Source organism: Gordionus sp. m RMFG-2023, chromosome 1 (genome assembly GCF_954871325.1).
Source record: "Gordionus sp. m RMFG-2023 chromosome 1, tfGorSpeb1-WG-v2, whole genome shotgun sequence".
Classification (NCBI taxonomy): Eukaryota; Metazoa; Nematomorpha; class Gordioida; order Chordodea; family Parachordodidae; genus Gordionus; species Gordionus sp. m RMFG-2023.
In genome coordinates this window covers 67,105,944-67,121,473 of record NC_088775.1, presented here as the reverse complement: position 1 = coordinate 67,121,473, position 15,530 = coordinate 67,105,944, and the positions used below count along the sequence as shown (strand labels likewise).

The following is a 15,530-nucleotide window of genomic DNA, read 5'->3' as shown; positions in this document are numbered from 1 at the left end:
TTTAAAAATATATATTTTGTCAATTTCATAATTAAAACAACCAATTTATTTAATTTCAACAGATGTTAAGTATGGATATACCTCAGGTCCAATATACTACCTTTTTATGCTGCTATTAAATATAAAAGTATCAAAGTTACAACCATATCAAGTCTTATATTTTAAAGGATGATAGGATTTTTCATAATGATAATGTAGTAAATATTTTAGATATTTTGTTTATTTAATTTTTTTAATTGTGTGCTTATAGAATCTTCATTCAATCTTATTTAATGATATTTGAATATTTCCATATTTATTAAACAAACTGAAAAGAAAAAATATCTTCTATGAAGATCATTCAAAAATATCTTGATTCGGGGAAACGGGCTCAGGTCTGGTTCGGGCATGAAAAAAGTTTTTTTTCGGTTTCGGGTTTGGGTTGTAAGAGCTGTCCGGCCCCAAACCTGACCCAAGCCCAAAAAATAAATAATAATATTAATATCCTAAATAGTCATTATTTATAATATTAATTATAAAATCATATCATTTTTTATTTATCACATTTTATCCTTAAAATGTCAATCATAATAAAATGTCATGTCATTATCAATTATTATTTTATAATTTACCTAACAACCGGATACCAAAATATTTTATCACTTAATTGTGTGTTTCCCCAGTGAAGTACAAGATAAGACAAGACAAACTATTTTATGTACTAAAGATAAGTTTTATTCTTTCATTTATTATTTTATTATATACATTCTCCTATAAAACATTCTATAATGCTGTTTTTTCCAAATACAAATTGGTCAAAATTATTTTTAAAATAATCCTAATAACCTTATTTATTCGCTTTCTATAATTAGTAGTAGTAAAATTGTCCATGTCCATATTATTTTTACCATAATCTGTAGTAAGTATATCTTTCTCACATACTAAATTTTTCTAATGTTAAAATTTAATGTTGAAATACTAATTATTAAAGATTCAAATGATCTCTCAAATCTAGTATAAATTCTAATAGATATCTGAAACTAGTTCTAAAATTCAATAGATTAATGATAAACTCTTAAATCTAGTATTGTTTTGTTATTAGTATTTAAATAGTTGATTTTGAATAGTAGATTGATAGTTATTAATATTATACTAATTCCTTATTTAAAATTTAAATGGGTTGAACTTATAAACAGGATAGAGGTTAAAGTTTTTGAGAATGAACTAGCTATTATTATAGTCATTTAAAGAAGTGGCCGAAAAATATATAAATGAATAAACAAATAGGATAATTCCTATTTATAACATGTAGCTTTTCAATGCATGTTGATATTTATTTCAATTTAATTGATTAAAGTCATTTTAAATATTTTTTTTAGATTTTAGACAGTCTAATTAAATAGACTCATATTAAAAAAATTATTTCAATGGATGCCAAATTAAAAAAAATTGGTGAAAAAATTAAGACCAATAAGTATGAAGTAAAGGAAAATGTCAATGGCAAATCTGATGTCTGGAAAAAGTTTTCATTTATATATGATGAAAACAAAGAAAAACTTAATTATGTGATTTGCATTATTTGCAAATTTATTTATGTATATAATTCAATTACAACAGGTTAGATATTTATACATAAAATATGATCTTATTAAATTATTTTAGGCACAAATCAACTAAAAAGGCATAAATGTGTATATACAATAGAGAGTAAAAAGACTCCATTAACAATTAATAGCCTTTTTGGTACTGATCCCAAAAAACTTAAAAATTGTACCAAATTATAAAAAGAGTGTACAAAGGTGATTACTATGTTTTGTGGACGTGATTTGAGATCATTTTATACAATTCATGGGGAAGGCTTTGTTGATTGTTGCCAATATTTTGCCAAATATTGATGTTAAAAGCATCATTCCAAATCCCACGATAATTTCTAGAAATTTAATAGGTACTGCTGTTGTATACGCAATAAATTATTTGATGTGCTGGTTACAAATTTATGAAAATATGGTTAAATTATTATTATTTTTTATAGCCACCACAGACCTTTGGACTGATGATTATAAGAAAGTATCCTATGTAACTCTTACAATTCATTTCTTAAATGATTCCTGGAAACTTAATAAAGTTGTATTATTTACATGCAAGTTTGAAGATGAAAAAAAGACAGATGAAAATATTAAAAAGGAAATTATAAGAAATTTTACCTTGTTGGGTATTGATTTCATTAAAAATATTTATAAAATCCATGTATTCTTTATATCAAGATATAGCAGGGCATATAAATCGGAAATTCCAATCATTACCGACCAAGAGGCAAATATGATTAAAACTTTTGAAAATCATAAAAGATTAAATAATTCTTCTCATCTTTTAAATACAGTATTAAGGAATACTTTCGATAACAAAAATATTGAATCTCAAAGTTCGGAGATATATCAATGTTTTGTTGATTGTAAAAGTTTAGTAACTTATATGAAACAGAGTGGGTATGTTAAATTAACTTTTTATTAAAATATATCATTAAATATTAGATTAGTTAATCAGCTCGATAAAACTCTCCATATGTGTGTTGAGACTAGCTGGAATAGCAGGCTAAATATGATTGAATCGATTTTTAATCAATTTAATGAAATATTGGAGATCCTCAATTCCAGAGGAGAGTCGATTAGGCTAGAAAATATTGATTTTAAAATAATGAGGGATCTTATCAAGTTTCTGACGCCTTTTAAAATTGCGAGTGATGAACTTGAGTGATTTAAAACCCACTATTCACAAAGTTATATAGTGTTATCATAAAATATTGAGTTTTTTAGCGCATCCTAGCTTAAACTCTCAGCTAAACCAGCTATCGTAAAGATGCCAAAAAATATTCGTGGATAAATTTCAAATAGATATATTCCACCAAATTTCGACGTTTTTGTTCCCAAAATTTCGGGTTATGAAAATGTTATCCCGAGAACATTATAAAGATTTGTGTCAACATATTAACACGTTGATGAATGCAGAGAAAATTAACAGAGATCTTATCAAGCAAAAGTCTATAAATATCAACTCACCATCTAGCTCCTGCTCAACTGATAGAGTAGTTTATTAAATTAATAATAAAATTATTTATTAAAAAAAATAAAGTAAATATATATCTTTTAATATTATTATCATATTATGAATATTTTTTTCTTAAGAAAATACTGAGGTAGATACGTTTTTGGATTTGTCTCTATGGGAGGCTGACAATGCGTTTTCTGATGCTAGCGCCGAAGCTGACAAGCTTAAAAAAATACCTAGATCCTAAATTATGAATAGAAGATGATAATATTTTAAATTGGTGGACAACAAACAATAATGAGTTTCCAAATTTAAGTATTTTATCTCTTAAATTCCTAGCTATCCCTGCTTCGTCTGCTAGCAGTGAAAGAGTGTTCTCAGCTGCTGGTAGGGCCTTTGAAGATAAAAGGACTTATTTAAAGCCAGATAAACTGGACACCTCTTTATTTATATATCATAATTATTCACTTTGTGATACTTTTGATAATGATATTGATATGTTAATATAATATAATATGTTCATTATATTTTTTATATATTTATTAACTTTTATATCATTATCATCTATATTCAACATAAATGATGCTTTTATTGTATTTTTATATAATTGCTATAATTTTTAAATTCGCTTGTATATTAATCTTTTTATAATATTTTTTACAAATTAAATAAAATGCAACTTAATATATATCTTGAATAGATTATGGCCGTCAAATAAACTTTTATTTAAGGTGGCGATGAATAAATACACAATTTTTTTTGGCTATTATAATATTCAAACTCAAATTGCAAAATTTTATTTGGGTAGGGGTCGGGTTGGACTAAAAAATGTGTGCTCGGGTCGGGCTCGGGCGAAAAAAAATTTAAATTGGGACTTGGGTCAGGCTCAGGTTGCAAAAAACTACTTTGCAGTCCTCTAGGTGCACATCCTTTAATCAATTGTTAAAAATACGATAGAAATAAAGGATAAAATGTAAAAATATCATTAAAATTTATAATAAATTCATGGGAGGTGTAGATCTCATGGATTCTTTAATATAGAATTCATATTAAATCAAGAAAATGGTATCATAGAATTCTATTTAATATATTTTACTTGCTCATAAATTCATGGCTGTTATATAGACATGATTGTAAAAGTATATCATAGCATGCAAGGATCAATTTAGCTTATATAATTTCAAAATTTCAGTGGAAGAAGTCCTTTGTAAATATGGCAAAGACATTTTAAACACTATGCCAAAATACAAATCAGTTCAAACTGGTATTCTTGAAAAATGTAAGAGAGACCTGCCAAAAGAGGTTAGAAAAAACCTAATGTCTTATTTGCCCAAATATAAAGATAAGGAGGAAAGTTTTGAATTGTGAGGTTGCTTATTTAGAACAAAAGAAGCTTGTCAGAAATGTGGCGTATATTTATATTTTACATCCAAAAATAATTGTTTTATAGATTTTCATTATAATTAAAATGTTCAAATCATAATATTTGTTATGTTTACATAAAATTTTATAAATATACAGTTTATATTATATTAAAAATTATAGTGGAAAAAATTGTAATTTGTATCCTTTAATTGCATAATGTGTATTTTATTACATATACCGTTCATCTTCTAAGAAATTTAAAAAATTTTTTAAAAAAGTGAACCAGAGATTATCTATAGTATCAAGATAAAGAAAAAATGTAGTTTGGCAAAAATATATTCAGGGTTAAGGTTGGCCAAAATCTTGTTACTAATATTTTTTTCCTTCATATTGGCTATTATATTGGTTTAAGTCAAGCATTAATAAATCTCAAAATATTGCATATTTTAGAATTTAGGGTTGTTCAGCCAACTTAAATGGAGATTATATAAAATCCACCAAAAAATCAATAATATGTAAGGATTATTTATAGTAGGGAACCCACCAAAGGCCAGGTAAATGGGATTTGGGGGCAAAACCACCAAAAAAATTTTAAACCTCCCCTCATTTGAAAATTCTGGCTTTGCCATTGCCCTCCCAAACCCAGTGACAGTTTCCGGTTTGATTAGAAGCACAAATTTTAGGTCTCAAGACTTTTATTTAAAAATTTTTTAATGAAACACCTAAAAATTACTAATAGCTTTGTCTAAATCCAAAATTATAATTATCTTTTATTTTATACAAATTAAAAAACATTATTTTCTATTAGCCTGAATTAAATTAAAAATTTCAAGAAAGAGCATTGCCCAATTTTTTTTTCCCCAAGCCTAGCTCAAGGCCGGTTTAATGCTCTATAAATATTAAACAGATAATAAAAATTTTAATGTATATAAATACAGAAGTAGCAAAATTATTGGAAAAATTATTTTGCAATACATAATTTTTGGCTTGCTATCTTTTAACAATACACTCTATGTAGCCTTAGCCTTAGATAAAAAATATTTGTTTTTTAGTATGCATTTTTATATTTTAGCAATCAATATTATGCATTAAAGACGCATGTACATCAGAAATGGTGGTAATAATGAGCATTTAAAGAAGCATCCATTTATTCAAAAATGTTGATTTAATTTATTTTACAAACCAATATTAAAACATATATATTACTTGAATGGTTTAGTTTCAAACCATTGATAGAGGCATGGCCAGCAAAATAAATGACCACACATACTTATAACGGCATCTTTTGCTGTTTCTAGACATATATTACATTCAAAATTAGAAGGATGCTCCTTATCTTCTTCTCCACTATTACTAATATTTTGCTGGGATGATTTTATTCTAAAATAATTTTATATTTATGTAATTAAAAAGATCATTATATTATTTAACAAAAAAAAAGATGATATAAAATATGATTATGCTGAATTCTAAAATATACTTTGGCATTTTAGTTGATGTACTTCCTATGAAATTTGAGTTTGATATCACATTAGGTATTTTAATCTCTAATATTGAAAAATATATATTATATTATTTTGCAACTACTAAATAATATTAGTCGTAATTTTGTAAGATTCTGGCAGTGGCCATCCATCTTCTTTTTCTTATTAGGGATACATAAAGTTTTTTTATATTGTATATTGACAGGTTATGTGTGACAGCTATCTATTATAATCAAAAATGTTTCGATATGTGGAAAAGAAATAATAATAAATTGGTAATTAATTTGTCTCTATTAATACTATGATTAGGAAAAATCTATAGATTGTATAAAATGGTTAGATATCCAAATAGATAATATTTAGTGAATAGAATTTTTTTTAGCTTCTTGTGCTACAGGGAGATACTGCAAAGTATGCCCAACAAAATGGAGGCTTCGATATCAGGCTGTTACCTCATATTTGGATCTAGAAGAGTCTATTTTGAGGACCATTGAAGAAAAATCAGAAGGGAAGGACTTAACGAGATTTTTAACTATAGCTGATACATTAGATTCGATACGACGACCGATTTTTAATTGAATTTGAACTTATGAAAAATTATTTACGCAAATACAATATTTTTCAAAAAATTGATAAGGATTTGACTGAAGTAAAAATCACTATTATCATTATATTGCAATTTAGAAAAGATAATATCAACTAAGAATTGAAAGATATTTATGTGATTGTTGAGGCGAAAGCGTAATTTTTGAGATTTGCAAGCAACAAATATATAAAACATTGCTTATTACAAATTGGTTGGAAATTTTTAAGGGTATCCCTGATGAGTTAAGAAGATTATTAATTCAAGTTTGATAAAAAGTAATTTTATAACCTTGTGTTGGCATTTATATGCATAGGACTTTATTTCTGCTCACCCGAGAGGGTATCCTTAATAAGTTTCCGACCCTAAGACAAGGGAAGTCTATCGACTTAACAATGCTTAGCAAATAGATTATCGATCATAAATAAGGGCTTATCGGCGCTTATTAAATTAAGTATTTGGGTTTGGCGGACTATTACCCCCCTATATTGGTGCTTTATTTACAAAAATATGTGTACTATATCAATTTATGATTGCTATTATATAATGTATTAGTGTTAAAGGCTATCAAGTATTAATGAGTATGTTATTGCGAGGGAGGTAAGACACGTTCATCCGGGTCAGGGGAGCGTTCCTCATTGTCCACGAGTTCGTTCGATCCTACCGTTTTATTGCCTTCGGTTAGATTTAACTTTCGTCGAACTAAACAAAAATGAACTTTTTAATTAATATTAATATCAAATTTGATCGAATATTTAGTAAGTGGTCGGTTTTGAGATTTTGAGAACGGCATTCGGTCAATCATGAAATTTTCAAAATATTTTTTAGGATAATTCTTAATACCTTGAACCAAAAATAAAGAATTTTTTTTTGAATAACGCCAACGATGCAGTATTTAGTTATTGGCCCGGTTTCAAATCGGTTATCGGTCCAGTCACGATATTTTAAAAATATTTTTTGGGATACTCATTTACACGTATTTATAGATATATAAACCAAAAATGAACTTTTTCCAATTAATATTACTACCAAATTTGGTCAATCGAATATTTAATAAGTGTTCGGTTTTGAGCTCGGCATTCGATCAAATCACAATATTTTCAAAATATTTATTAGGATAATGCTTAGCACGTTATTGTACACGTATAAACCTAAAATGAATAATTTACCATGGATAACGTCAGCAATGCAGTATTTCGGTTTCAAATCGGTTATCGGTCAAATTACGATATTTTAAAAATATTTCTTTGGATAATGTTTTACACTTATTTATAGATAAATAAACCAAAAATTAACATTTTAGAAATAATATTACTACCAAATTTGGTCGATCGAATATTTAATAAGTAGTCGGTTTTGAGCTCGCCATTCGGTCAAATCATTATATTTTCAAAAAATTATTTAGGATAATGCTTAACACGTTATTGTACACGTATAAACCAGAAATAAAAAGTTTTACATAGATAACGCCAGCAATGCAGTATTTAGTCATTGGCCGGTTTCAAATCGGTTATCTGTCAAATCATAATATTTTTAAAATTCGGGATAACAATTTACACCTATTTATAGATAAATAAACCGAAAATGATCATTTTCCATATAATATTAATACCAAATTTGGTCGATCGAATATTTAGTAAGTGGTCGGTTTTGAGCTCGGCATTCGATCAAATTATAATATTTCAAAATATTTTTTAGGATAATGTTTAACACCTGAATATACAAGTATAAACCAAAAATGAAGAGATTTTGATCAATAACGCCAGCAATATGTGCCTTACAAATTTTCTACTATTTTTCGATTCTAAACTTACTCATTAATTAAATGTCAAAGAAACCTATATTTTTTAAATTTTTTTTAGGTTTTTCACATGTATTTACACCCAAATATAAAAAAAGCGCTATCCAATAATTATTCTGGTTTCCTAATAATATATTTTTATATTTATGCATTTAACACCCTCTTATGGATATATATTTGTTAAATTTTGCAATTGAAAAATAAAATTTAAGTTGTTAAATAAATTTTTTTTTCAATATTATAACGTAAAAATAGAATTATAAATTATTTGATATTTAATCTCAATTTTTTACTTAATAAAAAATTAATTTATGTACATTAAATAAATATTTATGAAAATTATTTTAAAAAAAATATTATATAATCAAATTTTGATTCATTATGAATAATTGCTTTCTAGCAATGCACAATGCAGTATTTAGTCATACCCCTTCTTCCCCCTTTAAAAATTTTTATGCTTTGTTGTAAGATTTCATTTGATATTATGTTTGTTGTTTAGCCTCAGTCATATCTTTTTCTTTGGTTTGTTCGTAGCTTGTTATCCTGATCGTCTAATCATTCGTTTGGTCATCATCATCCCATTAGCTTGTTCATCTCGTTATTTATTATCATTTATATTTAGTTATCATTGTTCGTAATTATTATTATGATCAATTTATCTCGAATAAAATAATTTTGGAATAATGGAAATAATAATAGAATAAATAATTTATCGGAATCATTCATAGAATAATAATAATTGGAATATTGAATCATAGAATATTTTGAATTGTCGCGATTTATATAATATTTTTTTATTTTTATTAAATTTCAATTATTTTCATTTTTAAATTTTTGAATTTTACTCCCTTATTTTTCAATTTAAACAATTTCTTCATATCATAATTTATCTTCAAATTGTTCTTTATAAAAATTATTTCGCCTTCCATTTTTAATAAACGATCTCCATATCACATTCTTAAAAACTTTTTTAACATCAATATATTAAATTACCTTGTCTCTCTTTATAATATTTGTTTTACGTTTCTTTATTTTCAAAGTTTTTTAAAATTTTTTATTATTTATAAAAGTTTTTATTTTTTTATTTGCTTTAATGTTTATTTTATAATGTTTATTTTATTATTTTCTTTAATGTTTATTTTATTATTTTCTTTAATCATATATTTCTTCAAATTTTATCATACAATTTATCTCTTATAATTTATAAGAATCTATTTCAATTTGAAAATTTGGTACTAATCCAATATTTTTCAAGTTTTTATTATTATGAAATTTATAATTATAATGATCATTTCTTTTATTGTTATGTGTTTCTTTATCATTATTTGTTATCTAATTTTCTATTTCCATAATAATTTTTATTATTCGATTTATTATATTGATTTCTATTATAATAATTGTCTTTGTCACAATAATAATAATTATTATGTATGATTATTTTTATAATTTTGGCATTTAAAATTTTTATTAGGATAATTTTCTTTTATTTTTGTAACCGATTTATAATTACATAAACATTTTATTATAACCAATGGCGTCGCTAGGAGGGGGCGCACAGGGGCTCGAGCCCCTGAAAAATTTGAATAACCCCTGAAAAATTTTTTTTTAGCTCCTTAATATCCCCTTGAACTAAAAATAATTTTTTTTAATTGCCCCTGAACGATTTCTTTTATAATTCTATTATAGATTTAATTTTATTATTTAAAAATTAATAAAGCTATCTAATTTTTTATTAAATGAATACTATTTTAATTATTAGATAAGATTATACATATAAATTATATGTTCACTCAGTAAGCTTGCAATCAAATTCTGTCTTAAAAATATAATATTAATATCACTCACTAAATATTAATTTAGCATTAACAGTTTAAGCTTAATTGACTTTTATTATTTAAATTATTATATAATCCTAATTAAATAAATATAGTCATTTATTAATTGAAAATTAACAAATTTAATATTATAATTAGCCGAGTTTAAAATCACTAATCAACTATATTATTCATTATTAAATTTAATTACCATGCTTTCAAGGTAATTATAAGTATAAGAGATTTCTTTATAAAAATAAGTAGACATATAGTTTATAATCCCCTATTATTTATAATTGGTTATGAAATATTAGGTAAAATACCACTTTTACAGACATATTTGGCAGTTATAATATATTACAGTTAATAATTCTAAAATTTTAATAGTAAATACTTTTGATACCATCTATTTATTAAATATATTATTAAAATTAAACTTCTTATTATTCATCCCACAATGGATGTAATAAATTAGATATCTTTACTCTTTTTTTATATGTTTTTAGTAAAGCTATTTTTTTCTTCTTTGAAAAACAGTTTTGAGTTAAATTTTTAATACGAATATATTTTTGATATTATTACAATCTATTATTATTTTAAGATATAATATACCAACTAGAGGTGGTGCGACAATAATATATAAAATCTTAATTACTTTTATCATATCACTCTGGTTCTTATTTTATAGTTACAAAATGTTTCATTTCTAATATGGCATCCTTGCCGTGTAAATACTCAAAACTTCAATATATTTGCATAATTTCTTCTAAAGATGTTTACTGTTTTTGTTTTATCAATTTATCCAACATAATAAATTCTGATATGGGTTACCATACCATCGTGGGTTTCATGGTTGTGACTGCAAATTAATCAGCATCTATTATTTGTGTGACTATGTAATTTAAGATTATTACTATAGGTGCTGAGAGCATATGTTTGCATATTTTAGATAAGCAATAATGGTCAACTGTGTAGTCGTTTATATGTCATTAAAAATGGAAGATAATCTTTTAGAAATTTAATATCTCACAAAAATTTTATCGATTACTTATCTAGCTTCCATCATGTCATCTAAGAGGAAGCTCTAGCCACCATATAGTTTTATGATTTGGATTGGTTGTTTATATTTTCTTTTTCAAGAATTGTTGATTTAGTTAGGCCTATAAATTTTTTCTTATTAGTCCATTCCAGGGGCTTAGGCAGGAATTTGGTCTAGGGGGGGGGGATAATAAAATTTTTTAAGAAATATTATTGTTTTTTTAAAATATCAAGCATAAATTTATTAGGACTAATAACTATTTCTAATACACAATTTAAATTAATGTGAATTATAAAAAATTATATGTAAAGAATCACTTAAATGACCCAAAATAGAAATTTGAATTTTTTGAGCCTTTACAATGTTTCTTAGGAATAATTGCATTTTGTATGTTATAAATTTACAATGTAAAATCCAATCTTCGTTGTGGTTGAGCTAATTTTTCAATTATCTCATCCTTGCTTGTCGTCAAATGCCTATGAATATTCAAAAGATCCAAATCTTTCAATCTACTTTCAGATGTTGTACTTCTTGGTATGTTTTTCAGAGATCTGCAGGCCCGGCCCCCAGGCCGGACATTATTTTAATTTTTTTAAATATACCCGGGCCGGGCCCGAATTTTTTTTAAAAAACACCCAAGCCGGGTCTGAATTATTTAAAAAAAACACCCAATCCGGGCTGTATTTTTTAAAACAGCCTAAATTTGAAATCGTTATTATTAGCTATAAAAATCAAAAATAAATATAATTTATTTTAAAAAAATCCGGGTCGGGCCTAAATTTTTTTAAAAAAAGCCGAATCGGGCCTAAATATTTTTTTTTAAAAAGCCGGCCGGGCCTGAAATTTTTAAAAAAAAACCTAGGCCAGGCCGTAAAAAATCTTTAAAAAAAATCCGGGCCGTGCCCTGCAAATGGTACTTCTCAAGGCCTCTGTTATTCTTCTTAAAAAAGATAATGTTCTCTCATTAGTTTATTAATGGGAAGAGTTTATAAACCCTTTTAATACATTGGGAATTTAATCTAAAATGTGTTTGAAATAATGCAGAGCATCCACAACATTTTTTGGGATTATATTAACCATAGTTAATCTCATAAACATAGTAATTCAGCTGGATATACTTTAACATATTCATAATAAAAATCTAACAAATATTTTTTTTTTCTATCACCATCTGAAAAAGGTTGGGAAGGCTTTTGTGGAAGTTATTTACAGCTTAGTAAGTGCTGCATGATGAATTAAAAATTCATTTATTTGGGTTATAAATGTATCTGATTTAAGATATACTCTTCTACTGATCCTATATTAATGTTTTAACGATGAGCTTGCCTTGCTACAAGTCGAGGGAGACAAATATTAAACACGTATAGCTCTGCTTTTGACTCAACAATAAAATATAAAATATGAAATTCTTCATCAACATTAGCCCTAATTTCCTTGAGTTCTGATAAAATACTCTCCGCTATTCTCATTTTCTTAATCAAGTCAATCTCATGTTTTTGAAAAGTAATACTTAAAATAATTGTACAATTAAATAATACATTCTAATGAGAAATAAAATTTGGAATAAGCATTGTATCCAATCATTTTCTTGCTTCTGAGGAAATATTTCTTTATGGCCATTGTGATATTTCAGTAATAGCAAATAATTGGCTCTTCTAACTCCTTAAGCTGTTACTATTTAAATTTTCAATTGAATAGAATTCAATTTATAAAAAGCATGTCAAACTATTGTACTTTTTATAAAAATAACTATTAATAAAAATATAGAGTACAATGACATTTAACAAAAAGATACTTATCAATTATCATCTTTCAACTAAATTGTAATAAATATAAAAAAATATAAAATACAATAAATATAATTTAAATTTGCAATTGAATAGAATTCAACTTATAAAAAGGATGTCTATTGTACTTTTTATAAAAATAACTTTGTTATTTTCATTGCATAAATAAATATTTTCTTTAAATATTTTAATATTATTAAAAAATTTCATAGGCGAATAATAAGCCCACTTATATTGGGTATAGATTAATATATTTATCTGCAACAATGTGGCCATAGATAATATTCCCACCTCTGTTGCCCAGACACCGTTTCCCATAACATTTCTGTTAACTAGGTATTCCTCTACAGGATATCCTATAAATTTTCCCATTTCCAATTTGAAATCTTCGCTCCTCATAAAAAGAAAGCATTCCTCCCTAAGGTAATTATAATTTTCCTGGCTATTTGATATCTCTTGACTTATACACCTATAAACATGGCTAATAATTAAATATTATATATAGATACTAACCTAAAAAAACAGTTCCCATCACCCACAATATGATCGGTTGTGAAAATCTCTTTTAATATACCATATTTTATCTTGGGATAACGTCCAATTACTTTGAAATTGAACCGTTTAGAGTGATATACCTTTCAGTTCCTTGTTGTGGGCAGAAAAAGTTTACCAATTTTTTTTGGTATTATTGCTTCCACAATAATTTGGGTTATCTAAATTTGATAATTAAATAATAACATATTTTTAAAAAATATTTACACCCTGATCTTGTACACCTATATATCCTTCCTCAATTAGTGTTGTTAAATGGCACGTTTTGAGCCGATTTTTTAAAACGGCTAACTCAATTTTTTAGCCAGAAATTATTTAAGCCTCCAGATTTCGATAATATATGTCTAGACCTTTGTTCCTTCTATGAACAAAATTTTTAGGCTTGCGTAATATTTTTCTGGATGAAATGTTGAATTAGCCGTTTTTAAAAATCGGCTCAAAACGAGCCGTTATACAACACTACTTTTAATAGCTATTATTGGATCTTCACCAAAAGTATCTGTATCCAAAAAAATATATTAAAAAATTTTATGCATTATACCCTTTCTCTTGACACGTTTTATTTTAGTATCATCCTTTCTAAATTCCAACCCTAGAATTTTAGATTTATCAAAAATAAAATTTTTCCAATTTTTAAAAAATAATATTTTCTCCTGAAACTTTTATTATTCCACAGGACATTTCTTCAAATATTGCTTCTTCTAATGAAAATATAATAATTAAAAATATATTTTCCTTTTTCCCAAATGCATTTGTTTACCTTCTCCTTCTCCAACTATAGTTTTAAGAAGCCTACAAACTTAATTATTTGTTCAATATTATTTTATGAATAAACTGATATTACCTTGATCTTGAACACCCTCTATAGTTTCACAATGTGTAATTTTTTTGACTGTATCTTTACCATTAAAAAAAAGTTATATTCATATATTTAAAAAATAATACCTTTGTTCCCCTCTATATAGTGCTTTAAATTACTTATATTAGCCTTAATATGTAAAATTTTTCCTGTTGAAGAGGATAATTATACATTGCGTAAATATGTATAAATATTTTGTTAAAAAATAATAAATTTACTATTAACAATTGTATAAGGACCTACCCAAGGCTGCAACATTTTCCCTCCTTTCCTGTCAGCTCGACGATTATTCCACACAAGCACTTTATCATTTATGTGATAAAGTGCCTTTTAGCAGCATTACGAGTTTTATAATCTCGTTGCTGCTTAAGCTGAGCCTTTATAATATTTTTTGTTGCAGTCTTGAATATGCCCTCCATATTATCTGCCCTTCTTTGGAAATTGCAGTCATAATCTGTATCAAAAAGATCGTCAAGATCTGTTTCTGGTTCTCTATCATCCTTAAATAATAAAAATAAATATTTATTATGTATAATAATTTTATAAAAATAATGATATATACATCATACCTCACAGGGCAGTAAAGCTTTCCTGGCATACATCATCTCATATGGCGTAAATTTTGAGGATTCATGCCTTGAATTGTAGGCAAATACAATACCAGGGAGAACTCCAGGCCAATCTTTCTCATTGCTTTTTGTACACTTCAAGAGGGAATTTTGAAGAGTACGATTGGCTCGCTCTACCATGCCATTAGCCTGAGGATGGTAGGCACTTGTCACTCTCTGCTGGGTTCCCACGAGTTTGTGATATTCATTGCTCACTTGGTTTACAAACTCGCGCCCCTGATCATAAATTTGGACCTATAAATATGATAAATATCATTATATTATAAAAATTTCATCAACCTTGACTCTGCCATGCCTGCATAACAGTGAGTATAAAAAGAGGGTCACTGAATGGGCTGTCTTATCCTTTATAGGCTGTGCTTCGATATATTTTAAAAAATAATCAACAGCAGCATATTTGAACCCATCAATGCTATGTGGCAATGAACATAGGTCTACTCCTATTTGTGTCCATACCTTAGATGGAATAGGAAAAGACTGCATTTCCAAACTTGTTTTGTCAAATCGAGTATTGTATCTTTGACATAGGTCTCATGATTTTACAAAGTCAATGATACTTGCCGCATTCTTTGCCACCATTATCTAAAAGACAT

The 15,530-nt window shown here is 26.3% G+C and overlaps 2 protein-coding genes across 7 annotated transcripts in view; both read right to left on the bottom strand.

Annotated features, from left to right (window-relative positions):
- LOC135925418 (E3 ubiquitin-protein ligase RNF185-like) overlaps positions 1-6,060 on the bottom strand; it is a 60,244-nt gene extending 54,184 nt beyond the window's left edge. For all 6 annotated transcript variants that reach the window (XM_065460911.1, XM_065460765.1, XM_065461030.1 and 3 more), the window contains exons 1-3: positions 5,977-6,060; positions 5,870-5,936; positions 5,596-5,769 (exon numbers count right to left, since the gene is read on the bottom strand). In XM_065460911.1, the coding sequence (XP_065316983.1) occupies positions 5,596-5,769; positions 5,870-5,936; positions 5,977-6,025 (290 nt within the window). In that variant the 5' untranslated portion in view covers positions 6,026-6,060. The remainder of the gene's footprint in view (positions 1-5,595; positions 5,770-5,869; positions 5,937-5,976) is intronic.
- Positions 6,061-7,042: 982 nt separating this feature from the next.
- On the bottom strand, positions 7,043-15,420 carry LOC135928906 (KRAB-A domain-containing protein 2-like). The gene is made up of 5 exons (XM_065465363.1): positions 15,217-15,420; positions 14,878-15,171; positions 14,652-14,808; positions 14,294-14,347; positions 7,043-7,158 (listed from the first exon to the last, which is right to left on the bottom strand). Exons 1-5 carry the CDS (start codon positions 15,418-15,420, stop codon positions 7,043-7,045), a joined length of 825 nt encoding a protein of 274 aa, XP_065321435.1.
- Between the last annotated feature and the right edge of the window lie 110 nt (positions 15,421-15,530).